The sequence below is a fragment of the Carcharodon carcharias genome, chromosome 6 (genome assembly GCF_017639515.1).
Source record: "Carcharodon carcharias isolate sCarCar2 chromosome 6, sCarCar2.pri, whole genome shotgun sequence".
Lineage (NCBI taxonomy): Eukaryota > Metazoa > Chordata > Chondrichthyes > Lamniformes > Lamnidae > Carcharodon > Carcharodon carcharias.
The window spans coordinates 57,687,807-57,714,514 of record NC_054472.1 but is presented as its reverse complement, the minus strand read 5'-3'; the positions used below and the strand labels follow the sequence as shown (position 1 = coordinate 57,714,514).

At 42.2% G+C, this 26,708-nt stretch overlaps 1 protein-coding gene across 3 annotated transcripts; it reads left to right on the top strand.

Annotated features, from left to right (window-relative positions):
- The first annotated feature begins 9,518 nt into the window (after window positions 1-9,518).
- On the top strand, window positions 9,519-24,885 carry LOC121279080 (CCN family member 3-like). 3 transcript variants are annotated; one of them, XR_005943321.1, is made up of 6 exons: window positions 9,519-9,624; window positions 9,789-10,008; window positions 13,697-13,948; window positions 17,824-18,032; window positions 22,612-22,863; window positions 24,338-24,421. XR_005943321.1 is itself a non-coding variant. In XM_041189975.1 (5 exons), exons 1-5 carry the CDS (start codon window positions 9,574-9,576, stop codon window positions 24,617-24,619), a joined length of 1,014 nt encoding a protein of 337 aa, XP_041045909.1. In that variant the 5' UTR covers window positions 9,519-9,573; the 3' UTR covers window positions 24,620-24,885. The 3 variants fall into 3 exon arrangements, 2 of the variants coding, with proteins under 2 accessions (XP_041045909.1, XP_041045910.1); XM_041189975.1 differs by lacking the exon at window positions 22,612-22,863 and having other exon boundaries at window positions 24,338-24,885; XM_041189976.1 differs by lacking the exons at window positions 22,612-22,863; window positions 24,338-24,421 and adding an exon at window positions 22,382-22,592.
- The last annotated feature ends 1,823 nt before the right edge of the window (window positions 24,886-26,708 follow it).

Here is a 26,708-nt window from a genome sequence, read left to right as displayed (position 1 = left end):
GGCATATTATCTAAACCATGAGAGATTGCAGAGCTCTGAGGTGCAGAGGGATCTGGGTATCCAAGTGCATGAATCTGAAAATGTTAGTATGCAGGTGCAGCAAATAATTATCAAAGCTAATGGAATATTATTGTTTATTACAAGGGGAATTGAATACAAGGTTATACTTCAGTTATACAGGGCATTGGTGAGACTATATCTGGAGTACTGTGTACAGTATTGATCTCCTTATTTAAGGAAAGATGTAAATGCATTAGAAGCAGTTCAGAAAAGGTTTACTAGATTAATACCTGGAATGGGCGAGTTATCTTATGAGAAAAAGTTGGATAGGCTAGACTTGTATCCGCTCGAGTTTAGAAGAGTAAGAAGTGACTTGATTGAAACATATTAGATCCTGAGGGGACTTGACAGGGTGAATGTGGAAAGGATATTTCCTCGTGGGAGAGTCTAGAACTCAGGGTCACTGTTTCAAAATAAGGGGTCGTCCATTTAAGACAGAAATGAAGAATTTATTTTTTCTCTCAGAGGGTTGTGAGACTTTGGAATTCTCTTCCTCAAAAGGTGGTTGAGGCAGAATCCTTGAATATCTTTAAGGCAGAGGTAGATAGATTCTTGATAAGCAAGGGGTTGAAAGGTTATTGGGGGTACGCAGGAATATGAGGTTAAAATCAGATCAGCCCTGATCTTATTGAACGGTGAAGCAGGCTTAGGGGGCCAAGTGGCCTACTCCTGCTCCTAGTTGGTATGTTTGTGTGTTCGTATGTCCTTAAATTAGACTGAATGATTATGAAGTGAACAGCGCAGTGACTAAGAAGGAATCTAAGTTGGGGGGGGTGGGGGTGGGGGGGGGGGGGGGTTGTGGTGGTGGTGTGGGGGGAGGTAAATTAAATGTCAAATTAAGTATAAAAAGAGAAATAAAGCATGAAAGAAAGAACGGACTAAAAGAGAGGAGAAAAAGAAACAGACAGCGAAAGTAAAAAAAAATTAAATGGTACATTTTTTAAAATTGCCATCAACATTTAGAACCTGAAGGAATGAGGCTATAGACATGTAATAATTAGCTTTCAATGCCAGAGGAGGTTAATTAGCAGCAATGACACTATCGGTAGGAGCGACCACCACAGAGTCCTTGTGGAGACGAAGTCACAACTTTACTTTGAGGATACCCTCCATCATGTTGTGTGGCACTACCACCATGCTAAATGGGATAGCTTTCGAATAGATCTAGCAACTCAAGACTGGGCAACCATGAGGTGCTGTGGGCCATCACCAGCACAGAATTATACTCAACCACAATCTGTAACCTCATTGCCCAGCATATCCCCCTCTCTACCATTACCACCAAGCCAGGGGATCAACCCTGGTTCAATGAAGAGTGCAGGAGGGATTGCCAGGAACAGCACCAGGCATACCTAAAAACGAGGGATTAACCTGGTGAAGCTACAACACAGGATTACTTGAGTGCCAAGTAGCATTTGCAACAAATGATAGAGCTAAGTGGCTCCACAACCAATGGATCAGATCTAAGCCCTGCAGTCCTGCCGCATCCAGTCATGAATGGTGGTGGACGATTAAACAACTCACTGGAGGAGGAGGCCACTCAGCTCATTACAGCCTTGGTTCAAAAATAGACAAAAGAACTGTACTCCAGAGGTGAGGTGAGAGTGACTGCTCTTGACATCAAGGCAGCATTTGACCATTTGTGGCATCAAGGAGCCCTAGGAGAACCGGAGTCAATGGGAATCAGGGGGAAAGCTCTCCATTGGTTAGAGTCATAGCAAGCACAAAGGAAAATGGTTTTGGTTGTTAAAGGTCAATCATCTCAGTTCCAGAACATCACTGTATTAGGCCAAGCCATCTTCAGCTGCTTTATCAATGACCTTTCTTCCATCATAAGGTCAGAAGTAGGGATGCTCTCTGATGATTGCACAATGTCCATCAATCAAACAACTTCTCAACTTATCTACAAAATGCAAATTCCATTCACACTCTGTCTGCTGAGACTTTATCTTAGTTCATCCATCTCCACTTCAAAATGCCTGTTTTACACTTAACCCCTTTGATGATTCAGACCTTGCAGGCAGTATTTGGTTTAAATAAATTAGCCACACACACACAAACATACACACAGAAACATGCTTCTGTATCCCACAGCGACACGAAGGAAAAAAAGTTATATTCCCTTTACAAATGCAGCAAGGCCTGGACAATTTCCAGACTTGGGCTGACAAGTGGCAAGTAACATTCATGTCACTAAAGTGCCAGGCAATGACCACCTCTAACAAGAGAGAATCCAACCATTGCCCCTTGACATTCAATGGCATTACCATTGCCGAATTCCCCACTATCAACATCCTGGGGGTTACCATTGACCAGAAACTGAACTGGACTAGCCATATAAATACTGTAACTACAAGAGCAGGTCAGAGGCTAGGAATCATGCAATGAGTAACTCACCTCCTGACTCCCCAAAGCCTGTCTACCATCTACAAGGCACAAGTCCGGAGTGTGATGGAATACTCTCCACTTGCTAGGATGAGTGCAGCTCCAACAACACTCAGGAAGCTCAACACCATCCAGTATAAAACAGCCTGGTTAATTGGCACCCCATCCACAAACATTCCCTCCCTCCAGCACCGACTGACAGCAGTATGTACCATCTACAAGATGCACCGCAAGAACTCACCAAGCCTCCTTAGACAGCACTTTCCAAATCCACGACTGCTACAATCTAGAAGGACAAGGGCAGCAGACACATGGGAACAATGCCACCTGGAAGTTCCCCTCCAAGCCCTTCACCATCTTGACTTGGAAATATATCGTCATCCTTTCACTGTCGCTGGGTCAAAATCCTGGAACTCCCTCCCTAACAGCACTGTGGGTTTACCTACACCACATGGACTGCAGCAGTTTAAGAAGGCAGCTCACCACCACCTTCTCAAGAGCAATTAGGGGTGGGCAATAAAATCTGGTCGAGCCAGCAACACCCACATCCTGTAATTGAATAAAAAAAAACACATCATATAATTAAAAAGGAACTTTGATGAGGAATGATTTAACTTTACTTTCCATGGTGAGTTTAGCTTGTGTGCAAATGCAGCAACTTCACACAATTCAATGTATTTCAGTGGTGAGCCAAATAGTGAGATGCTGTTTTTGCAAAGTGAGCCGTGGGTAACACAACTTGGATAGCAATGTCTGGAATTTTGAGTTGAACCTCACACCTGCCCCTGCACCCGAAGTTGCTGCACCACTTGCATATATAGCAGGGAGCACCATTAGCCTCACAACTATTTTAAGAATAAAATCTGACCAATTAATAGATCCAGAGGAACTGACAGACCTAATAGCTGATTGCATTTCATTTGAATGCTTTTCCATAATTGTATAGTTGATATCTTACTGATACAAAATAGGATGAGAAATAGTCTATGGTGACTTTTGGCAGAAACTCTAATTCTGACAACAAATTAGTGATGAAAATGAACATAATCTGGATTATAGTTTCCACAAGATTTTAAATCTGTTATGTAAGTTTCAATGACAAAACCTACCTGACCAAGAGATAACCACATAATATGTTGGATTTGAAATACCTGATAGAAAGGATATAAAAGGGGAATTTTAAGGAATTACATTTTAATTTGTCTTAGCATAAAAGAAGAAAAATGTAAAATCCCTCTTTGCTAATCAATAGAATTAACTTGTTTGAATTTGTGACTTGTAGTTGTGCTTCTCCTGCCTCTTTGAAATCTTCTGATCTATAAAGAGGATGATTACACTAATTCTTCTGAAGGATTGCATCTGAAACCTTGCATCTTTTTGTATTTCAAATAATGGCGAAGCTGTAGTACAATTCCAACATTTTTGCTTATTTCTAGTATTCCCATTGCTTTTTAATCTCTTTGTAGCTCTCCACTTACTTTAGTATTATCTCATTCCAGCTTTCTCATTCAGTTTCCTTACAAACTCTAAAACAGTGTCATCAAGCACACATCCATTCAAGTTCTTCCAAAGTGGAAGCCAGCACTTCTTTTTACAGCAGCTGGAGTTGATTGTTGTGATGTTAAACCAGTTTGTCATTGGGTTGCCCTTCTTCAGCAAAACTCTTATCAATTACACCTAATCCAGGACCAAGTATGTATAAGTACATGTCCCACGTGGTGAGGGAATGAATCTGAGCTTTCAATCAGCACTCAGAAAGGGAAGAACAACAACAGTCCCCAAGGTGCTAACGCAGGTCATCACATATTAGATTGGCATCGATTGAAAATGAATGAGCAGCTTTACCTACCCAGAAATGTTATGGGGTCAATTTAAACTCTCAACAGGTTTTGCATGGAGTGACTACAAAACCCAATTGCTGCCTAAATTTGAGGCTTGGGCTTATGGGTTTTCTGGCAGGCCTTCATGGGCTTTTGTTCTTTCGTCGCTATAAAACGCGATTGGCCAGAAATTGAGGTTGGAGTGTATTTATTGTGATAAACAAAGTATCACAAATGTGTGGGTCAGGCTGGACGGAGCAGAGGCTCTGCTCCTGTCCATCACTGTTTGTGTGTGAGTCGGCGGGGGGGCAGCGGGGGGGACTTAAAAATCACCATCACTTGGGAGAAGGTGCTGGGAAAACTACTGGACCTAAAGGCTGACAAATCCCCAGGACCTGATGTCCTGCATGCTAGGGTCTTAAAAGGAGTGGCTGTAGAGATGGTAGGTGCATTGGTTATAATCCTCCAAAATTTCTTAGATTATGGAAAGATCCTGTGGATTGGAAAATAGCTAATGTAACACCTTCATTCAAGTAGGAGGAAGGCAGGTCTGATCAGGGTCAGAAATAGAGGTTCTGGCTGTGAACGGAAAATTTGGGTCCTTATCTCTCTCTCTCTGCATGTGCAATGAGTAGAAGCCCTATACAGGTGCACTCACCTTTGCAGTTGACTCTCATTAACTCTTGTTCTCGCCTTCCCTCCATTTGAAGGTTAAAACAACATCAGGGAGAAAGTGAGGCCAGGGGAGAACCATCAAAGCTGATGATCCTGAGCTGAAGCAGCAAACTCTGGAGATCAGTGGCCTTTCCAAAGCTGTCTGAATTAGAGATTTAAATGTGCAGCTTATCTAACCACAGGGAAGAGGCCCTAGACTGAGACACCTGCCTTTATCTTGTGCAGAAAGGTTTCACATCTGAGTGACAAGAACACTGCTCATCAGAACAAGGAGCCATAGACAGGGAGGCATTCTTGGGAGTCTACTGGCAATAGTGAACAGTATGTACAATTGATTAACACCCATGCCCAGGCTGTGCAGCTAATTCTTCTTAACTTTCCTAACCCTGCCGCTACGTCATGGTGCTTCCCGGACATCCACAGTGGAGGCGGAGGCAGCCTGCTGACTGTGAAGACATTGGCGGCCATCCTGGAGGGCCGAGGCTTGAAGGGCCCCAGGCTGCTTTCAGGGTCCTGCTGTGTGGCAGTGGCACCCTCCTCGGCCTGTGGAGCCCTCCTCGGCCTGTGGAGCTGGAGCTGCTGAGGTCACAGGAAGAGGGGATTCGGATGGGCCAGACACTCCTGAAGTCACCTGGATGGACGGCACTAGGGTGTGCAACTGCTGATCCTCCTCCCTATGGATGCCCGAGGGCCCCAGGCTGACTCCTTGAGGAGAAGGGGTAGCTGGAGTGAGGTCGAGCTGCCCAGCACCCCTCTCACATATGCACCATTGGAGGCTAACTATGGCATCAGCAATGGAGTTGAACCCACGCAGCAATGCAGGAGCTGGACCAAGGTCTCCATGGCAGCCGCCATCCTACCAGTGTTGATCTAAGTGCATTGGCATGCTGGCCCTATCACCTGTCTGAAGATGGACGGACTCTTCCATCGTGCTTTGCAATCTGAGGAGTGCAGCGGACATCCCTTGCCTTTGCAGCTCCAGCAACTGTGACATGAGTCCAGAGGTTCATCATCTGACTCGGACCCCTCAAATTTCTGGCCTCCAGCAGTCCTCTGAGTGCCAGACACCCGGGAAGTCCCTGCTGCTGCGTGCTGTGGATCAGACAGTGCGATGTGCTCACCAGATTGTGATCCCGAGGCTATTCTAAAGCTAGGTCCCACTGAGGTGTGCGTCTCTGTGCTGGTGGAGGGTGTGGGTGAGCACTGTGGCGGGGCTTCAAGGAGGATGCCTCCAGATTCCTCTTCAGAGAATGCTTCGGGGTTTGATTGGAGGCACTGGGTCATGGACTCCGTCGGTTGTTTCCCGGATGTACCTGAGAAAGTAAGGGGAGATAATTTGTGCATGACAGTGGCCTGTGAAACTGGACAAATCACTCACATGTTGGGTGTTGGACTGCTGGACCCTCACTTGGTAAAGCAGGACCGGTCCAGATCGTTGCCGGCCAGCTGGATGGTTCTGTTTTCAAAGTCCGTGAGGACCTTGATTTCAGGCTTTTCTCCAATGGTCTGCAACCTCACCCTGTTGTGTGCCAGCTTGTCCTGCATGAATAGAGATGGAGAAAGTGTAAACAGGATGCCTGCCAGGCAGATGATAAGTATGCCTGGCATGCGTGGGTGGAGAGTGGTTCCATGGACAGGATGAGGACAATGACGGTGAGTGTGAGACAGTGAATGGTGATGTCCCTTGAACTGGCAGTGAGTGAGATCACTATGGATGTGTGATTGGTTTCTGAGTGTGTGAGCTGAGAGTGATGAAAAGAATGACTTACCCTGACGGAACGGAGAAGATCATTCACCCTCTTGCGGCACTGGGTGGCTGTCCTCTTTTGAAGGGCATTGGTGCTGACCACCGCTGCCACCGACCCCCAAGCCTGGTTGGTCATGCCACTGCTCATCCTGAGGCTACAGCAGGGGTAGAGGACATCCCAGCAGGACTCCACGACATCCATAAGGTGTTCCAGTGACGCGTTGCTAAACCTGGAGGCTGCAGTCTTTTTGCCTTTCGTGAACATCTTCCTTGCAGCAGTCATGGGCTAGAAGTTTTGAGATATGTGCCGTAGCTGGACTTTAAATATGGTGCCCAGCATGATGAAGCTGTGCTGTGATGGCAGGCGGGCAAATGAGACCCTGCCCGCCATGGAAACGGTGTGTTTCCCAGGAATGCATAAATAATGTATACTTCATTCACAAATTCTTCATTTACTTCCTTCAGCATGGGTTCCACTGTTTTCTGATTATTCCACCTTGAATCTTCTTCAGCTGGAGTACTGTTTCCATTTTCACAAGTATATGATCTGCTCCCAGCACAGACTTCAAGTTCTGAACACTATTCCTGTATCACTGTGTTACCGTTATCAACCTGCAAATCCTTCCAATTTGCCTATGGTAAGCGGTAAGAACGGGAGCGTCTCCTGGTCAGCCATGAGCATGTGGTAGCTGCAGCATAACAGCCTCCACATGTTAAAAGATTCTACGCACAGCTTCTTGCCGTGGGCTGTACTCCATGGCAACCATCCTCCTCACTTTGAGGGACTACCAATATGTAACCATGCTGACTTTTAGTTATTCATATACAAGGACATCCAGGTCCCTCTGTACCACAGCATCCTGCAGTCTCTCTCCATTTAAATAATACTCTGTTTTTCTATGCTTCTTGTCAAAGTTGACAAGTTCACATTTTCTCAAATTATACATCATCAGCCAAATGTTTGCCCACTCACTTAACCTATCTACATCAGTTTGCAGACTCATGTTCTTTTCACAACTTACTCTCCTACCTATCTTTGTGTCATCAGCAAATTTAGTTACCATATATTCTGTTGCTTGATCCCAGTCATTGATATAGATTGTAAATAGTTGAGGCCCCAACACAAATGCCTGTGGCACTCCACTAATGACAGCTGTACAACCTGAAAATGACCCATTTATCCCTACTCTGCTTCCTGTTAGCTAACCAATGCTTTATCCATGTTTATCCCTAGACTGTGAGCTCTTATTCTGTGTAGTCACTTTTGAAGGGGCACCTTATCAAATACCTTTTGGAAACCCAAGTACACCACAAGTACTAGAGGTTCCCCTTTATCCACATTGCTTATTACTTCCTTCATGTCCCTGGCTCTAGCCCCATTGATCGTGATGGCTGCTCCTCAGATTGTAGTGCTTGAGGACATTGTTGCCATGCAATTTACCCTGCCACTTGATGCCAATGATAGGGGAAGCGGAAATGTTCACGCTGCAAAATGTAATAGCTGTAGCAGATCATTGATTCCGATCCTTACAGTAAAGTGGTGATGACACCTTGTATGTTGCAGCTTCCGCTACCAGATTAACCCCTGGTTCCTGCCAGTGTCTTTGCTTGAAGGAGTGAACTATTTTATACTCAACTTCCGTGGATACATTTATTGTTTTCTTATTGCTTTACCAACTGTGGCCTGATCTCTCGGAAAGTTCCAAACTGCCTGAATGATTTGAATAATCGCAGCTATTAAATATTAAGCTAACAGTTCTAGATTTTAATAAATAAGAGCTAAATTCAAAAGGGGCTGTCAATCACACACATAGAAGAACCACTCACAAAATAGTGCTCATGATTGAATTATAAGGCTTGGCTTCTCCATCAAATCTGTAACCTGAAGATAACTAAAAAGGTGGAATAAAATACACAATAACATGCCTGAATTAACAATTATTATCATATACATTTAATAAAGTTAACTTCTACAAGGCAAAATGGAGATAAATTTTGGACGGTGTTTCAGAAAGTCAACATTGGCAAACACTACCTAATCCGCTCTTGAGCTGAAAACAGCAGGTGGCTCATTCGTTCATTTATTTTACTTTCCTACCATGAACCTGATTCTAATGAGTTATCATATTGATAAGTATATGTTATGACGCTTCACAGGATCATTCAGTCTCCAAACAACATTTGCGTGGCACAACATCCTCTCATTTAGAGAACCCGTTGAAAGCAGACAAGACGGCATGCTGCTCGTAGTCCAACACAAACATTTGTTGCACAGCACATTGTGCACCGAATGTTTTGACTGCTGCAGGATCAATGTTTAACATCCAAGTAGCACATTCCACAGGTCTCAATTCAGAGACGTGCTACAAGTGTTTCCAGTTATCAGCCCCGACAGAAGTGCATTTTCGCTGTTTTGGCGAAATGTGCATCATCCTGCAATATTTTGCATCAGTTTTGAGAATCGTGCAATCAATGCAGACGAAAGGATTTACACTGGAACTGGAGTGAGACAAAAAAAAAGTCTCTCTACAACAAAGCAATGTCTAGCGTTGCAAAGATTGATCTATAGGGGACAGGGATGTCCGAAAAGACCAGTCTCCTCCTCCCAGGCGTTTGTCTGCAGTCTCCAGGTGCCAATCAGCAGCACCGCCTTCCAATCAAACACCCCGCCCAGTCTTTGGATCCAATCGCTCGTGGCATCACCATAGCGACAGCACAAAGGAACGCTGTTGTCCAATCCCCGGAAAGGCTCTGCGATGGCAACTTTCGTAGCCTCAGCCAATCAGAGCGGCGTCTCAGCGGAAGGCGGCTTTATAAAATGCACGCGGAACACGGCGGTGAGCAGAAGCTGCGACTGAAGTGGTGTTGTTTTGTTATATTGGCAGCATGCAGCACCTTACCGTGACACTGGTGCATTTGCTTTTGTTTTTTATTGAGGTGAATACGTTTCACAGCATAACCGAGAATATAATACATTAATATGATAAATGAATTAAAAATGTGTTTTTTTTTAAAAAAGAACCTGTGTGAAGGGAATAAATACTATGGATCTCAGGTTTGGTATGATCAAAGCTTTTGTGTTCCGTCTTTCTGTTTTACAGCGGGTCATTGCCCAACAATGTTCTTCCCCTTGTAAGTGCCCAAAGGATCCACCAAGATGTACACCCGGAGTACGGCAAGTGTTGGACAGCTGCGGCTGCTGCCGGGTTTGTGCCAAGCAAGCGGGCGAAGTCTGCACCGAGAGCGACTCCTGTGACTCGCACCAGGGGCTACAGTGCGACTACAGCGCTGATACCCGGCAAGGGCTGGGCGTTTGCATGGGTGAGTTAACAACATACACGATTAAGTATCTTTGACAACTCAGTAACCAGCCTGCCTGTCATTTTATTTTCCGAGAAGTACTACAGATGTAAACATCTAAGTTAGTGTGGACATTTCCTGATGGATCCTGCTGAGAACAAAAATACTGACATGAACCAGGTAATGTTATGCAGGTTCAAAGAATTGTATTTAACAACAAACTGTAAACATTAATGAATTAATAACTGCAGCGTCAGTTCTATACTGGTAAAACACCAAGTTGCTCGGGTAATGTAAGCTAAAGGAGGACAAAATGTTAGGATCAAACGAGATACATCCAAGGAGCCTAAGGGAAAGAAATAATGGAGGCTGTAGAAATTATGAGGGGGAATTTCTGTGGGTTTTTTCCCCTGATTGTCAGAGGGCAACTTAGTAAGAATTGGCGAAATCCTGAAAGAATGGAATAATTATGCTATTTTTCTCGGATTTGTATGGTCTTCTGAAGTTTGGGTGGGCAATTAAAACTTCTGTGAGAATTTGCCCCACTTTCAACATTGAGTTGAGAGTAGTTTAGCCGAATATCCTTATTTTTCTGACCACAAGATAAATATGCAGCAGTGCCATCTATGTGCAAACCATGCTAGAAATTCTGCTGTATCCATTTGTTTACGTAATAGACTATGCTAATGATATAGACCAGACATTTTGGCGTAAATTACCAAGTTGCAAGAGCTGTTTTAATTCCGCCATTACTTGCCAGTTACACCAGGCCATATATGTGTAATGGGGTACTCCAGAGTGTCTGTGTAAAGCCTATTTTCACAAGGGTGGCAGGGCTAACCTGAGTAACTTGAAGCCAATCATGGAAAGTCAGAAATCATTACATTAATTAAAGATGAAATAACTAATATGTAGATGAAGAGAAAATAATTCAAAGCTACCAACCTCTAATTCAGCAAGGAAGATAATGCTTGACAAACGTCAAAGTTCCTGGAGGTGACAGATATGATGAATGAGGATAATGCAGTAGATGTGGAATATAAAGACTTTAAGAAAGTACCACACATGGAATATTGAAGGGTTAAAATTTTAATAAGTAGAAAGTTGAACTTGAAAATTGATTAGAAGGAAATAAATAGGAGAACTTAAGGGCAGTTTCCCTATGGCTGGAAGTGGGTAGTGCTGTTGCATTGGGCTTTGTTCTGCTTCTATTCACTGTGTACATCAATGATTTGAATATAGAGTTAGAGTAGTTTCCTAATGTGCAAGTAATAGTAACATAGGAGTTATAGTAAATAATAATTCTTAGGATGAAAGGGAGCTGCGAGAGGATATTGATAAGTTGGTAGAATGAACAAAAATATGGCAAATACATTTGTGTCAATTTTTTAAAAATTATAGTTTGAATGGGGAATATGGTTGAGTAATATAGACAAGTAGGGAGATTTGGAGGTTTAGTTTCACAAAACATTTCAAGCAGCCCTCAAGTAGATGGCCATAACAAAGCTGACGGAATGCTGGATTTAGTGGCGAGTGATATAGAATAGTTAGGCTGTAGTGTGATGATAAAGTTGTAAAACCTTTGTATTCCTATGTGATCTTACTATGTGAAATTTTGAGCCAACTTAATGAGAAGCACACTGAGGCAATATAGAGTGCATATTTCCTATTACGCTGCTTGGTGTGAGGAAATGGAAATACAAAGGAAGATGGAAAATATGAGTTTAGAACTTAGAAAAACAAAAGATCCTGTTGATTAAAAATGCCTTTTTTGTAAGTGGTTCATTCTTGACTCAGAGGGGCACCTATAATGGAAAATAATGAATCGTTGCTTTAGGAATCACAGTTATTATCCAAGTGATATTGTATCTTTCTAAGGAATTAGCAATTCTTCTGCAAAGCAAGTGGTTCATTATAATTTGTAAAAACTGTGATTTTAAAACCAATTCTAAGCCAGTTGAGGTAAGGGAGGATGAACTCATTCCCAAATGGGTACTGTAGCATTACTGATACTCCATTGTTGCCATTATGATGTGCCCCTTGAAGAATAGGGCCAGACAGGTAAGTGGAAATGTGCTGCTGTAGTTTCCTCACCCTGTTCACTTTGAAAATGGCCCCAGCAATTAGTAGAAGCAGTATAAGTAGTTCATCCCTAATTACATGAAAAAAAATAAATTTTGTGATTTTTTTTTCACTGACTATTGAAGACTATTCTTTTTAAATAAATGTAATATGTCTAAGCGTTTGTTTGTGGGAACACAAAACAATTTCCTGCAGTGTAAAATTCCTCTGGACTCATAACAATTTTGGAGCAGGCTATTCTGATAACGTTTCCTGAGCATTTCGTTGCTCCAAATAATAAAGGAAATCTCAACCTGCAGATAGAGAAACAATAGCACAGGTTGAGGAAAACATTGACATTCTTATCGCTTGACATCCATATAAATTCATTGGGGAAATAAAAATTGGTGTATTTATTGACAATATTTGCAAATTATTTTCAATAAAAAGTGAAAGTACACTTGGCTTCTTTTTTTAAGAAAACAGCTCCAGGCTATTTAAAAATCTAAAAGAATGTAATTTTCTACCAGAGACCTGTAAGCAGGAAGATATTCAGTAGAGACTAAATTTCCCTCCTTTCTCTAACCCCATCTCCTCCATCTGCCCTGATGAACCATCTCTTGTCCACTGGTGGCACTGAAAGGAACCGTCAGCTCTTTTCATTTGCTGAGAAAAAGGAAACCTGTACAAAGGAGAAAGCTGCATATTGCAGGAGTCTTTTGGTGCTCTTGTGAATGAGAAGCAGAGACTTGATTTACAGTATTAGATATGATATTTTGTTGGAAGAGAACTGAAGTTGCTTAGTGATACAGCCTGTGGCAATGCAACCATTCAGCTAGTTGCATTCCCCCATACTAGCCCCCCACCCCCGCCAATCTGTCCTCCACCCCGGACTGCAGCTGTCATAAGTCCTCTGGTTCATTGGTGGTAGGAAGAGTGTTTAGGATGCAGGTTTGCTTGGAAATTTTACTGTTGATACTTTTAATCCATAACCTTCAATTCAGGGAAGGTGGTGTTCTGTATGGGCAGCACAGCATATTCAGGCTGTCGGTAGGATTGCTAGAAACCTAAAGGCAGCTCAGTGGACCCAGGTCTTTTAAAGTTTAAAAATTAAAATCTGCACCAATTATCCCACAGATGATGGGCAACAATAGAATGTAAAACCTATAGGGCCCAGTTTCTGAGGAATTATCAGTTGTATGTTTGGCATGAAGCGGTGCCAATGATTATGCTGCATGAATACCCAAGGTACAGCATAAACAGAATATTAACTTATTACTTCATGCTGCCCCCTGATTAGTACTGCCTCCTGTGGATAAAATGCAAGCTGCTGTTTGGGATGCCTGTTTAATGTACAAGTGTATGACTATTCAGCTTGAACGAATCTTTCTGAAGTAAGCAGTCATTGAAAGAAAATTGACTTGCACTTTTCCAAGAAACTTTCAAATGCCATATGTTAACCAAAATAAATTATACATTTATCGAATAATTAAGAAAACTAAAATGCTTGTTTCACATGTGCTTATTTCCTCCCACTATAATTTATTAAAAAACACATTATTATTACTTAGATATAGGATTATCTATGTGATGGTATTCTTCATGAGAATGATATAAATTTTTAATGCCACTTGTCTTTAAATTCCAGCGCATGAAGGTAATATTTGCATGTATGATGGAGTTGTCTATAGAAATGGTGAGACATTTCAGCCAAATTGCAAATACCAGTGTTCCTGTAAAGATGGTCTGATTGGCTGTGTGCCCCGCTGTAATCTGGATGTTCTCTTGCCGGGCCCTGATTGCCCATTTCCCAAACAAGTACAGATGCCAGGAGAGTGTTGTGAGCAATGGGTGTGTGACCACAAACAAGAAGCTCCTATTGGAGGATTTGCAATGGCAGGTAGGATGCTATGTTTATGTGTTCTGTATTCTTTTAGCTAATTATAAACTCTGGGTGCACTCTTTACACCCTGTAAACGAGCAACTAATTAAATGACTCAAACTTTTCAGTTGCATGGGAGTGGTGTCATAAAGTTAGCTAAAAATACCAATACATTCTGCATGGGGTATATAGTACAAATTTGTATTCCAACAGAGCATATTGAGAAATTAGGCACCCAAAATATCTTGTCAATTAGCGACCAAAGTATAAGTTCATAAAATTCACCCTTCTGGTGTATACTACTTTAAATTAAGAAGTGGCTAAAGAAACAGGTTGCACGTAGACCCATAAACCAATCTCTGATATAAAATCAGAAAATGCTAGAAAAATCTCAGCAAGTCTGGCAACGTCTTTGGGAGAGAAACAGAGTTAAGATTTTGAGTCCATATGACTCTTCTTCAGAGCTAAAGAGAAATAGAAATGTGATGGATTTTATACTGTTATTTCAGATTTCCAGCATCCACAGTATTTTGCTTTTACCAATCTCTGATGTTTCGTTCTATCATCTATTATTTTACGTTTTTTAAAAATACCCTGGTTTGACAGGGACAGATACTAAGCTGCATGGCGAACAATTTCTATGATCAAACCTGTGTCTATTATGGGTTAGCGTTAATTTCTTCTAGGACAATGGTGGGTCCATTACAATTGGCCATTTCCTACTGAAGAGAAATAGGTGCTGTAGTTAAGTTCTGAAATTGTTAATGGTTAGGGTCAGAGAGTTGCAAAGCACCCAGTGGAAAGATGAGTTGCTCGTTCTTGAGCTTAAGTTGAGCCTGATTAGAACAATGTAGAACGCCAAGGACAGAGATATCAGATTGAGATCCTGGAGGAGTAAAATCATTTTACCAGTTTCCAGCTTTCTGGACTTAACTGTCTCCTTTTCACTCCAGAAGCACAGTCTCTCTGCACATCAGTCCTTCACAAGAATGGCTTGTTTCTTCCTTGAACAGCGACCTACCTAGTCTTCAAATGTTGCCACTTTCCTTTGCCTGACGGAACCTATTATCACATTGAACATTTTTTTTCAGATAAAGGTGTCACCAGAGGAACCTGGGTTGGTCCTCACCTTTTGTAAGATATGTTGAACATTCCTTGTTCCAGTTCCATTCAGGTCCACTTTTTGATCTATTATTTTCATCACATTAAGTGTTAGCATGGCTCAGTTGGTAGAACTCCAGCCTCTGAGTCAGAAGGCTGTGAGTTAAAATCCCAATCCATGAGTTGAGAACAAAAATCAGGACAGGCACTCTAGTGCAGTATTGAAGGAGTGCTGCAATGTGGAGGTATTATCTTTCAGCCATCACTCCCTTCAGGTGGATGTAAATGACCCCATGTTACTATTGTGATGAAAAGCAAGCAATTATTCCTGGTGTCCTGGCCAATATTTATCTGTCTATCAGCAAAACAAAAACAGATTGGTCGTTATGGCATTGCTCTTTGTGGGAGGTGGCCGAATGCAAATTAACTATTGTGTTTCCAACATTACAAAAATGACTACATTTCAAACGTACTTCATTGACTGTGAAACACTGTGGGGCATTTTGTGGTTGTGAAAGGTGCTGTATAAATGCAGATCTTTATGTTTTTACATAGATGTTTGTGTTGGTGCTGCTTCCTGCCCTCACCTTGATCTGGAAAATTTCATTGTTTCATCCAAGGGTGGGATGAGGTTCCTGTTATTAACTTAAAAAAAAATATGTCTGGACAGAATTTTCATCATTTATATGCTCAGATGACTGATTCTGATGCTTGGACATTTTTTCTGGATTTTAAAATCTTTATTCATTATTTTAAATTTTTCAGCTCCCTGAGGCAGCTCCCTGCCTTCAGGAAGCTTTCATTCCGCGCTCCCCTGCGCCCATGCTTATGTCAGTGCCCGTCAGCATGAAATTGTGATCAGGGGCCAATTGCGGTCGGCGGTCCATTCCCCAGCCGCTCTTGGGCCCACCAATCGCACACGCTTGCCGAACTAAACATCTTGGCCTCTATGTGAGACAGAAATTTACATGTACTTCTTATTTCTACAATACTGCAGTAGTTGCTCAAATAATCTCTTCAATTCAAGGAAACGATGAGGTGATTGATTTACTATTGCAACTCCCAAGCTCCCTATTGCTTACCATTTCAATTCTCCATCTCTCTGACATCACTGTCCTTGATGTTCAACACTGTTCTAATCAACTTAAGCTCAAGAACCAGCAGCTCATCTTTCCATTAGGTGTTTTACAACACTTTGACCCTAACATTAACCATTTCAGAACTTAACTACAGCATCCATTTCTCTTTAGCAGGATCTGTTGGAAATGTAGAATGGGCCTTCCAGTGTTTCCAGGGAATGGTTTGGGGGGGCAGAACTGGGGTGGTATTTGGAGTGGAGACCCCAATTTGAACACTACTGGTGGGGTGGTCTAAATGCTTGGTGTTGACCTTTTTTGACTTCCACTGGAGCCTGCTCCACCATGCCAGTTTCTCATGCTTTTCTTTCTGCTAGTCTTTGAGCTAGTCATACATGCTGTGTCTTGTATGTCTTTTATTTCTTTGATTTCTCCCATTACTTCTCCTTTTTGCCTGTTGCTAACATCACTTCTGGCACTTAGCGATCTCCTGTTCTCTATGCAAGCACTTAATAGGTAATTCTATATTTTTTTCCTGTACCTTTTTTCTTCTACCTCATCTGCTGCCTTCCCTTTTTAAATGTTGCTCATCTGTAATATCTTCCAGTCCTGAGACAGGGTCTTAAGAACTGAAACCTCAATGGACTGACCCTTGTTCTTCCATAGATATCGCCTGACTTGCCAAATATTTTCAGCTGTTTGCCATTTTGTTTTCAGATTTCCAACATCTGAAATATTTTACTTTGTTTGACAGAAAAGTTACAATGGCTAGTCCATATTGCATTCTCATGGTAAGGTAGTTGGACTCAGCTGTGGTACTCCCCAATTAAATAGTCTATTCAGTTCAAAATCAAACCTGAAAATTATGCTTTAAGTGACATAAGAAGGCAGTTTCGAGGAACTGTGCCTCAGCTAAGTTACCAGATTCAGTACAGGACTAGATCAGGGGATAAACTGAAACAAAAAAGGAATGAATGTACAAGTACATATTTGTGAAAAATTGGAAAAAGTCACCTTTTTATTGAACCCAAATGCTCGCCAGTGAACTTTTTTTTATTTGGGTTACTCATATTGTATTTAAATTCTCATGATTGTTGTCAGAAGTTTGGATTCATTCTATGGTACAGAAGGGTTACTTTTGCTCATGTTGAATATAAAATAATCCAGGCCAAAGAACCCCAGTGTTTCTAGGTTTGTAATTTCAACTATAAAGCTTCCCAGCCAAATTCCCCAATGTTCTTAAATGTTTTACCTTGGATAGAAGACATACTTACTGACATTAGCGTTACGGTGTATAATGGTAAGACAAAACATGAGAAAATTGAATTTGTAAATTTCCACACACTGTGACTTAGAAACTAGCAATCATAGTGATATTTAATTCTGCTGCAATTGTAACAATTTTCAAAACTTCAGAGTTTCCACACACAGCTTTGTGTATTTCTAAGAAAAGACAGTTTGCCAAAGCTTTTTGTTTTGCACGCATCAGGACAATCACAAGAATATTAATGTCGGGGAAGCAATAACTTTATACTGTATGAGAAGAGAGTGCAGATTGGTTGGCAAGTGGACTCTGATTGGTAGAGGTGTTGCCATGGCCCAAGGCAAAAAGCTTTGACAAAATGTATTTTCTCAACAATACTCAAGTTCTGTATTACTAAATTACTATTCGTATACATAACGTTGTGTAAGAAGATAACCTTTTCTTCCTTTCAGCTTACAGACAGGAGGCAACCTATGAATTGGATTCACTTAACCCTAGTCTGAACTGTATTCAGCAGACCACACAGTGGAGTGCCTGCTCCAAAACCTGTGGCATGGGCATCTCTACTCGTGTAACTAATAAAAACCGCCAATGTGATATGGTGAAGCAGATACGAATTTGTGAAGTTCGACCATGTGGAGATTACAAATTCACTGTCAAAGTGAGTCCAAACAATTTAATGATAGAGGATTGGTGTTTTTCTTTCGGTAAAGAGCATGTTAAGATACCTGAAGCTAGAACAACAACTTGCATTCATACAGCACCCTTGATATAGAGAGAGGTTCCAAGACACTTCAAAAAAATATAACCAGACAATAGTGGACACTGAACCAAGGAAAATATTAGAAGTCTCTAAACGTTTAGTCAAGGCAGTGGGTTTTAAGGAGAAAGTTTTAGACAGGGAATTGCAGATTGTAGAACCTAGACGAAGGCACAGCAGCTAATAGTGAGGAAATAGTAATGGGGATGCTCAAGAGGCCAAACTTGGAAGAAGTGGAGATCATGGAGCACTGTAGAGTTACAGAAAGTGACAAAAATGGGGAGAGATTAGGCCCTGAAGTGAATTTAATACAAAGCTAAGAATTATAATTGGAACATTGATGGACTAGAAGCCAATCTAGGTTTGCAAGGACAGAGATGATGGATGGATGGGACTTGGTTGTGGGATAGAGTGCACACTGTAGAGTTCAATGCGAACTAAAGTTTTTGAAGATTGTGAGGCCAACCAGAGTGAATTGGAATAGTTGGGGAAATGTAACTCTAGGTGATAGCTGAATCAATGTCTCCATTTTACATTATCACACAACGTCACGCTTTTTAAATGTTACTCGTCTGTAATATCTTCCAGTCCTGAGGCAGGGTCTTAAGAACTGAAACCTCAGTTCCTGAGGTGACAAAGTTGCTGATGAGAGTTCCTTCCATAGATGAGAGTAGGAAGTGAACAAGGTTCTGGAAGCAGATGGAGTTTTTATGATGGAGAGGATATGGGGCTGAAAGCCCACTTCAGGATGAAATAGGATGTTGTGGTTGTGAAAGGTTTGGTTCAGCCTGAGACAGTGAGCGGGGGGGGGGGGGGGGGCGGGGGTTTTATGGTGAAAGGTATAATTTCATAACTTGTATTTACACAGCATCTTTAATGTACTAAAACATCCCAAGGTTCTTCACAGGAATATTATCAATCAGAAACTGAAATTAAGCCAGAGAAAGAGGTATTAGGACTGGTGGCCAAGAGCTTGGTCAAAGGGATGGGTTTTAAGAAGTGTCTTAAAGCAGGAGAGAAAGATGCCATTGCTAAGGCCTAGCTAGCTGAAGGCATGGCTGCCAAAACTGGGATGAAGGAAGGAGGGATGCACAAGAGAGCCAGAGTTTGAGGAATGCAGAGGGTTGGAGGAGGTTACAGAGATAAAAAAAGGTGAGACCAAGGAGGTGAGAATTTTAAAGTTGAAATCTTGGTGAAGCAGGAGCCAACGTAGGTCAGTGAGCACGGTGATGGGTGATTGGGACTTAGTATAAGTTGGTATGAGTGTGACATACAGGCAGCCAAGATTTGGAATACCTTAAGTTTAAATGGGTTTACAACTATATTATTAAAGTTAATAATAATAAGATAACTCCCTAGTATCAATTTTTTCCATTTTTTTTAAACACAGCTTCAACTTTCACCTGAGTTTTTGTTTGGCATATCAACTCTTAGGGCAGAATTTTTCACACAGCATGTAGGCGAGCGCATGCCCGACCCACTCGAATGTGAAATAATGCGTAATGACTTTGGGCAAGCGTCCCAATGTCATCGTGCACTCGTGCAATATTTCTTTGGGCGCGCACGAGAGTCGGAAGGGTGCCCACTGACAATTAAGAGGCCTATTAAGGCCATTAAAGTTGTAATTAGCAGAGATTCTTCACTGCCTGTTCAACTTTACGGTTGTCAGGTGGGCAAATCTGCCAGGCGGCCTTTGCATTTTTCAGAAAAACTCTTCCACGGACAGGATGAGTTTTCCATTATTAAATTTTTAAAAATTAAAATATATGGACAGAATTTTCATTTTGTATACGTTCAGGTGACTGATCTGATGCCGTATTTTAAGATCTGTGTCTATTACATTTAAATTCTTCAGCTCCCTGAGGCAGCTCTCTGCTCTCAGGGAGCTTTCATTCCGTGCTCCCCCGTACCCACGATGACTTCAGTGCTCGCCCTCCTCCCACCCCCGTCCCGACAGCGTTGAGCCTATCAGCGTGCGTTTCACGCTGGTTGGCTTTTAGTTGGCCAGCTAGTTTGAAATCGCGGTCAGGGATCTGTTCCCAGCCACTCCTGGGCCCGCTGATCGCGTGCGCCAGCTAAACTAAAAACCATGCCCTTAATGTTATTTGACTATTGCATGTAACCAACGTCATGTAGTCCCAACAGGATCATTGAGTAGCTATCACTAAAGGGACCTTTTCATTCTCTCCACGCCCACTACCTCCTTAGCACTCGGTGAATGGACTTGCTGTAGAGATCAGGGATTGATCATGGGGCAAGGGTGAAATTCAACTTCAGCATGGTGTAAACAGATGGCATCAGATAAGCTAATTTTTCCTTCCCATTGAAGTCAATTGGGAAAGGTGAGTAATGTATGGTTGATCTGCTACCACCTGTTTCGCACTACCCCTCTATATGCCAGTTGAGATTAAATTTCCCTCCAAGGTTTCCTGAATTATTGTTCAGTGGTGCACAACTCTTTCCTACTGATCTATTAGCAGTATATTCTTGTTTCTGAATTTTTTTCTATAAAATTTTACGCATTTTCTAAACTAGAAACAGAAATTTTTCCTAACTTCAAAGATCTGACATGTTTTCTCTGGTGCTCAGGTATTTCAATAGGCTAATGACTTTCTGGGCTCTCAGCCAAGTCTCATTATGTATTCGTGAGAGCCCAGACATCCATTAGCATGCTGAAACACCTGAGTCCCAAAGAAAACATTGCTTGATTGACAACTCTGGCTCTCTGACCTCTGCTGTCAATTTCACAATGTTTATTTACACAGGATTAAGAGTTTTCAAGTGCTTATAGTCTCAGCTGTTGAAACTTTAAAAGGTCTGGATGATTTACATTTTTATTGCGCTGTAGTAAAAGTTTAAATTTATGAATCAATGATTTTTTTAAACCTTTTTTACACATCCTATTGTCGCTATAGGGTTCATTAACCCATTTTACACTGTATAGAACCAAAGATCATGGAAGTGCCACAGTTTGGCATAGGAGGCATCAGGTGCTATGGGTGGTGGATGGAGGGGCAAAGCTTGGCATATGGGGCATGAGAGACCATGGGGTGGTTTGGGGGCATATATTTGCATGAGGGGCCACAGGGGTTGCTTGGGAGGCATACCTTGACATTAGGGACACGAGGGTCCATTGTGGTTGGGTGGGGGGCATACTTCAGCATAGGGGGGAGCATGAGGAGCCATAGTGGTTGTTTTGAGGGGCATACCTTGGCGTGGCCATGAACCACGAGTCCTTTAAACCTGGCCTGACTCTATGAAAATTGTGGCAGGCTGGAAATGCCTATCCCCACAATGGAGCTGGCCAGGTTGGGAGTGCAGGGTGCAAGCTTTTGACCAAAACCAGGGCACATCCTTAAAAGGCACTTTTGAAAATCAGAAACCCCAAGAATGGAATCAGGAATCTCGCACTCAGCGCCGACACACCATTTTTAAAGGGCTCCTAAATCATCCATATTCGGTGAAAATCCAGCCCATATACCAATAATTAAAAGTAGGAATGAACCCTATAAAATAGCTTCAATCATGGGGTAAGGAAAGAAAAAACTTGCATTTATATAGCACCCTTCAGATCCTTTGATGTTCCAAAGCACTTGACAGGCAATGAATTATTTTTGAAGTGTAATCATTGTTGTGTGGGCAAATGCGGCACTCTGTTCAAACCCAGCTATATCTCTCAAATAGCAAATAATAAGTGATAAGTTAATCTGATTTTGAGGCTGCTGGTTGAAATTATCTGGGGGCAGGATTCTGCCCTTGGCGGGGGCAGTCGGGAATCCAGTCGCTGCCCGCGATCGGCACCGTGCCACAATTTTACGCGGGCAGGCCAATTAAGGCCAGCCCAGCATGGAACGTAAGCGGGAGTGCTGCCTGCACAGGCGGGGGGAGGAGGGCAAACCGGCCTAGCGCGAACTTTGTGCACGTGCGCAAAAGAGCTCTTCAATCCCCCTGAGAGACAAAGCTGCCTCAGGGAGACGAAGCACTCTTTGAAAAAACTTAATGAACAAAATAAAAATGTCATGAAACATGCCCCCTCATTGACTCTGTCACATGAACAGGGATATGTTTTTAATTCAAGTGTGAATTTTTAATTTTATTTTTATTTGCTTTAGGAAACCTCATCCCGCCCTTGGATGAGGTTTCCTAAAGATTGCAAAGGCCACTTGGCATTTTTGTCTGCCCGCCAACTGTCAGGTTGGACAGGCAGCATAAATTTTGAAATTAATTACCTTTTTTAATGGTCTTAACAGGCCTTTTAATTGTCAGTGGTTGTGCTACTGACTCCGGCGTATGCCCACCAAACGAAATATCGCATGAGTGCGCGATGACGTCGGGATGCTCGACAACATCATCACGCGTCATTTTACACTCGGCCGGGTCGGGCGTGCGTCTGCCCGTCGAACTCAATATTCTGCCCAAGGACACAGAACTCCCCTGTTCTTTGAAGTGTGCTATGGGATCTTTTACCTCCACCTTACAGGACACATGGGACCTTGGTTTAACACCTCATCTGAACATCCGCACCTAAAACAATGTCGTGTTGTCTCAGTATGAGCATAGATTGTGGTGGAGCTGACCTGGAACCCATATCTGACTCTTCAACTCGAGCAAGCCATTGCCACTGAGCCAAGGCTGAAAGGCAATAAACTAGACCAGTGTTGTCTAATATGCTGACCACTCATCATGTGGCGAATTGGCCACAGACATGTGGTGAATTGATACTCTTAATCAGGTGAGAGACATTAGGCACCCATTGAAGGAAGTGAAAGCATGTTGAAATATTTTATTTGCTACACCACAACTAGATGCTGTGTAGTGATTAGTTCATTCTATTAAAAATATTATTTTCCAGAGTTGCTGTCAAAGTGCAGTGCACTACTGCTCACCTTTAGTCCTGGTACTCAATCCCAGTTGATTTCTGGGAGATTGTTACAAGATTCACCCCATCTTTTGCATATATTTTGCATTATGTGGTGAATATGGTGACCTGATCACCACAAGTTTGACAAACATTAAATTCCTATTTGACAACACTGAACTTGACTAACGGCAGAGCCAATAGTTTTATATTGCTAACAGGCAAGATGACAGAATCAAGCATTGGGAGCAAAGTTGTGGAGTACTTGCATGACAAGGGTCAAGTAAATGATCGCCAGTACAACTTGAGTGAACTGACCACTTCTTGACTTTTTTGAAGACATAACTTTCCCAATGACTGTTTCTAACTCTATGACATCAAATACTTCTAAAGTTCCATATAAGGGGCAGTTACACCTCCTTAAGGAAATTGCTGTACCAGGTGAAACATGAAGGTGGATATGTACCTGGATTTGGAAACTCCATCTAAGTTGGTGATACTTGCAACTGATAAATAAGGAGGACAGCAGAGTCTCTTGAAGCAGATAAAGAATTATAGAAGGACCAAAATACTATTTGCAGCTGGGTAGAATGATGGTAGATCAAATCCAATAAGTATAAGTGCTAAGTCATTTGTAAGATAAAATGGGTGAGTATGCTTGATGAATGAGAAAGATCTTAAAGAAAGATCCAGGAAGGATAGCAGCCCCAACACTGGCCTCCAATATCTGTACTTAACTCTGTAATTTTATATTTTTGTGTGCACAATGGCAGTTAATAGAATCTCTTCATATATCCAGGAGTTTTAACTCCAGTTATGCTAACTTTACTCTATGCCGTCCACTTCCCAAAGAGAACTGGGATTTTATGCAATTTGGATCTAACTGTACAATAGTGTAACTCAACAACATAATCAGATCGGAACCAGACATTAGCGTTTTTGCACCCCATATGTGGCTCAAGTCTTTTCAAATGCAGACTGAGAAAACACTTGCTAAGAAGAGGTCAGATTGTTAATGTAGCTGAAAACTTGGTAATGAAAAGCCGCAATGTTTTTACTTAATTGAAGCAATAATATTTGATGCTATTGCAAATTTAGCACAAAGTTGATTACAAAATTGTCTCTTCCTCTTAATTCAACCTTCTTTGAATTTCGTAATTGTGTCTTTTTAACAACGTATGAATGTGCAAGTTAGGGTCTTCTGCACACATGCTGGAGTACGATGCTGTCAGTAGCCCATATGATGCCATACTTTTCAAACCACCTCTGTTAAAATATTGTTCTGTGTACGAACAAAACTGATACCTGATGGAACATTATAATTAGTCTTTCTTTTGCTTATTTTTAGAAAGGGAAGAAGTGTGTCCGAACACCAAAAGCAACAAAACCAACACAATTTGAATATAATGACTGCATAAGCCTCCAGTCCTACAAACCTAAATATTGTGGAGTTTGCAATGATGGGAGATGCTGCACTCCTCACAGCACCAAAACAGCTCAGCTGGACTTCAAATGTCCAGGAGGAATAATTGTTAAAAAGCAGATGATGATCATTACCACATGCACCTGCCATTATAACTGCCCACAAGACAACACTGTACTCCAAACAGATCAAATATCTCGTCCCTAAATATTTGACTCATAATTTAGAAGCTGGTTATTACAGCAGTGTTTTTGTATGATTAAGTGGCTTTAACTACATTAATCAGGATTTCAGTTTACCCCATGATTTGTGAAAATACTTGAACGTTTTTATTAAATTTTGTATTTAAACAATGTTCTTGCCTATTGCCTAGGTTGTAAATAGAAAACTGACTTATCGTTATGAATTCATATGAGAATTGTATCTGTACAGTTGCATATTAAATGGTCATTAAAATATATTTTTTCTAAAAACAGAGCGCATATTTCTTCAGTTGCCATATCCAATGCAAGTCAAAAATTATTTTTCCTGTGCAACCTAGGTTCAGATGAAACAAACAGTGAGAGCAGAATTTCTGGAATTTTGAGACCATAGTGTGGAATCGCCAGTCCCGTTGGCATTATGGCGGGTGTGAGTGGATGGTATGGCAAGAAGGCCAAAAATCTGTTTCACACCATCATGAAAACAAATTACGACCATCCCCTCCACCCGTCAATGCTTTCACACGTCAGGAACCTAATTTCAATACTTTGTTGTCTCGTTATAAGCCCTGCTCTCCGGAATCATCCCCTATGTTGGATCATCTGGGCACCACGCCTATGTGTTTCACAGCTGTACATAAGCGACATGCACCTAGTGATCTGCACTTCACATGGACTTTGAGGCTTGTTTGTCTGCCTTGTTTCGGGCAGTGTTCGCAGTCATCGCGCCAGGCTTTGCAGGCAGCACCATATCACTTTTAGGGGAGCTCTTGGGCAGGTCTCTACTTACCAGATCAGCCGTAAGGTGGGAGTGACTTTTCATAAGCTGCAGGGCAAGGGGCTTGACTGGGGAAGGGGAATAAATAACCTCGAGCAAGGGAAAAGGCTGCAGGGTGAGGCCAGTACTGGGGAAGGGGGCTATCCCAAATCGGGGGGGGGGCACATGCTGATCTGTGCAAGTGGCCAGAAGATGGCAAAAGCTGCTGAGGCAGTCTCCAGAGGAAATGAGGCTAAATGGAGACGTGAGTGAGTAGTGATGTCCCTTGAGCTGGCAGTGAGTGAGATGGGCTTTATTTTTCATTCATGGGATGTGGGTGTCACTGGCTGGGCCAGCATTTATTGCTCATCCCTAATTGCCCTTGTTCAGAGGACATTTAAGAATCAACCACTTGCTGTGGGTCTGGAGTCATATGTAGGCCAGACCAGGTAAGGACAGGGCATTAGTGAACCAGATGGGTTTTTACCACAATCAACATTGGTTTTATGGTCATCATTAGACTTTTAATTCCAGATTTTTATCAAATTCAAACTCCACCAACTGCCATGGCAGCATTTGAATCCAGGTCCCCAGAGTGTTACCTTGGTTTGCTGGATTACTAGTCCAGCAACGATACCACTATGTCATCACCTCCCTTGTGAGTGTGTGATGAGATGGTTGCTTTACCCTGGCGGTCCAGATGAGATCATTCATCCTCTTTCATCACTGAATGGCCAACCTCTTCTGTGCAACGTTGGCACTGACCACCATTGCCACCACCTCCCAAGCCAGAGTGATGAGATTGCTGGACTCTCTGAGGTCAGAGTAGGGGTGGAGGGCATCATAGCAGGCCCCCAAAAGGCATTCTAGTCACAGATCAGTGAACTCTTCTTGGCTTTCACTGGAGCTTTCCTGAGCTGCAAGCATTTGAAAGCCATGTGCACAGCTGCAGTTTAGATATGGCAACTGGAGTGAGGGACCACTGAGGTAATGGCATGGTGAGCAATTCAGAGGCTACTCGCCAGTGCAACAGCGTGTTTCCTGTGGCTGCATAATTAATAAGACGAGAAGCGCGAAAACGCACCATTGTGGCCGGAGGGGGGTTAAAACGTCATTTTTCACATCCACTACCACACTTTGTGCAAATTTGGGATATATTCTGCCCATAGTGTACGCATTGTGGCAGGGTTTCAAGATACACATTCAAATCCAATGAGGTGACATTTTCAGTGGGTTGGACTCGCTCCCCTTTTACCTCTGATTGAAAGCATTGTACCAGTATTTGAATTACTGATAAATGCTGTAGGCACATATGTTGTACTTCACCCTGGCATTTACA

Coding starts and splice junctions, on each gene's coding strand:
- LOC121279080 (XM_041189975.1), top strand. CDS start 9,574: ATGCAGCACCTTACCGTGACACTGGTGCATTTGCTTTTGTTTTTTATT. Junction 10,009..13,696: donor AGGGCTGGGCGTTTGCATGG/GTGAGTTAACAA, acceptor TTTAAATTCCAG/CGCATGAAGGTAATATTTGC. Junction 18,033..24,337: donor ATTACAAATTCACTGTCAAA/GTGAGTCCAAAC, acceptor GCTTATTTTTAG/AAAGGGAAGAAGTGTGTCCG.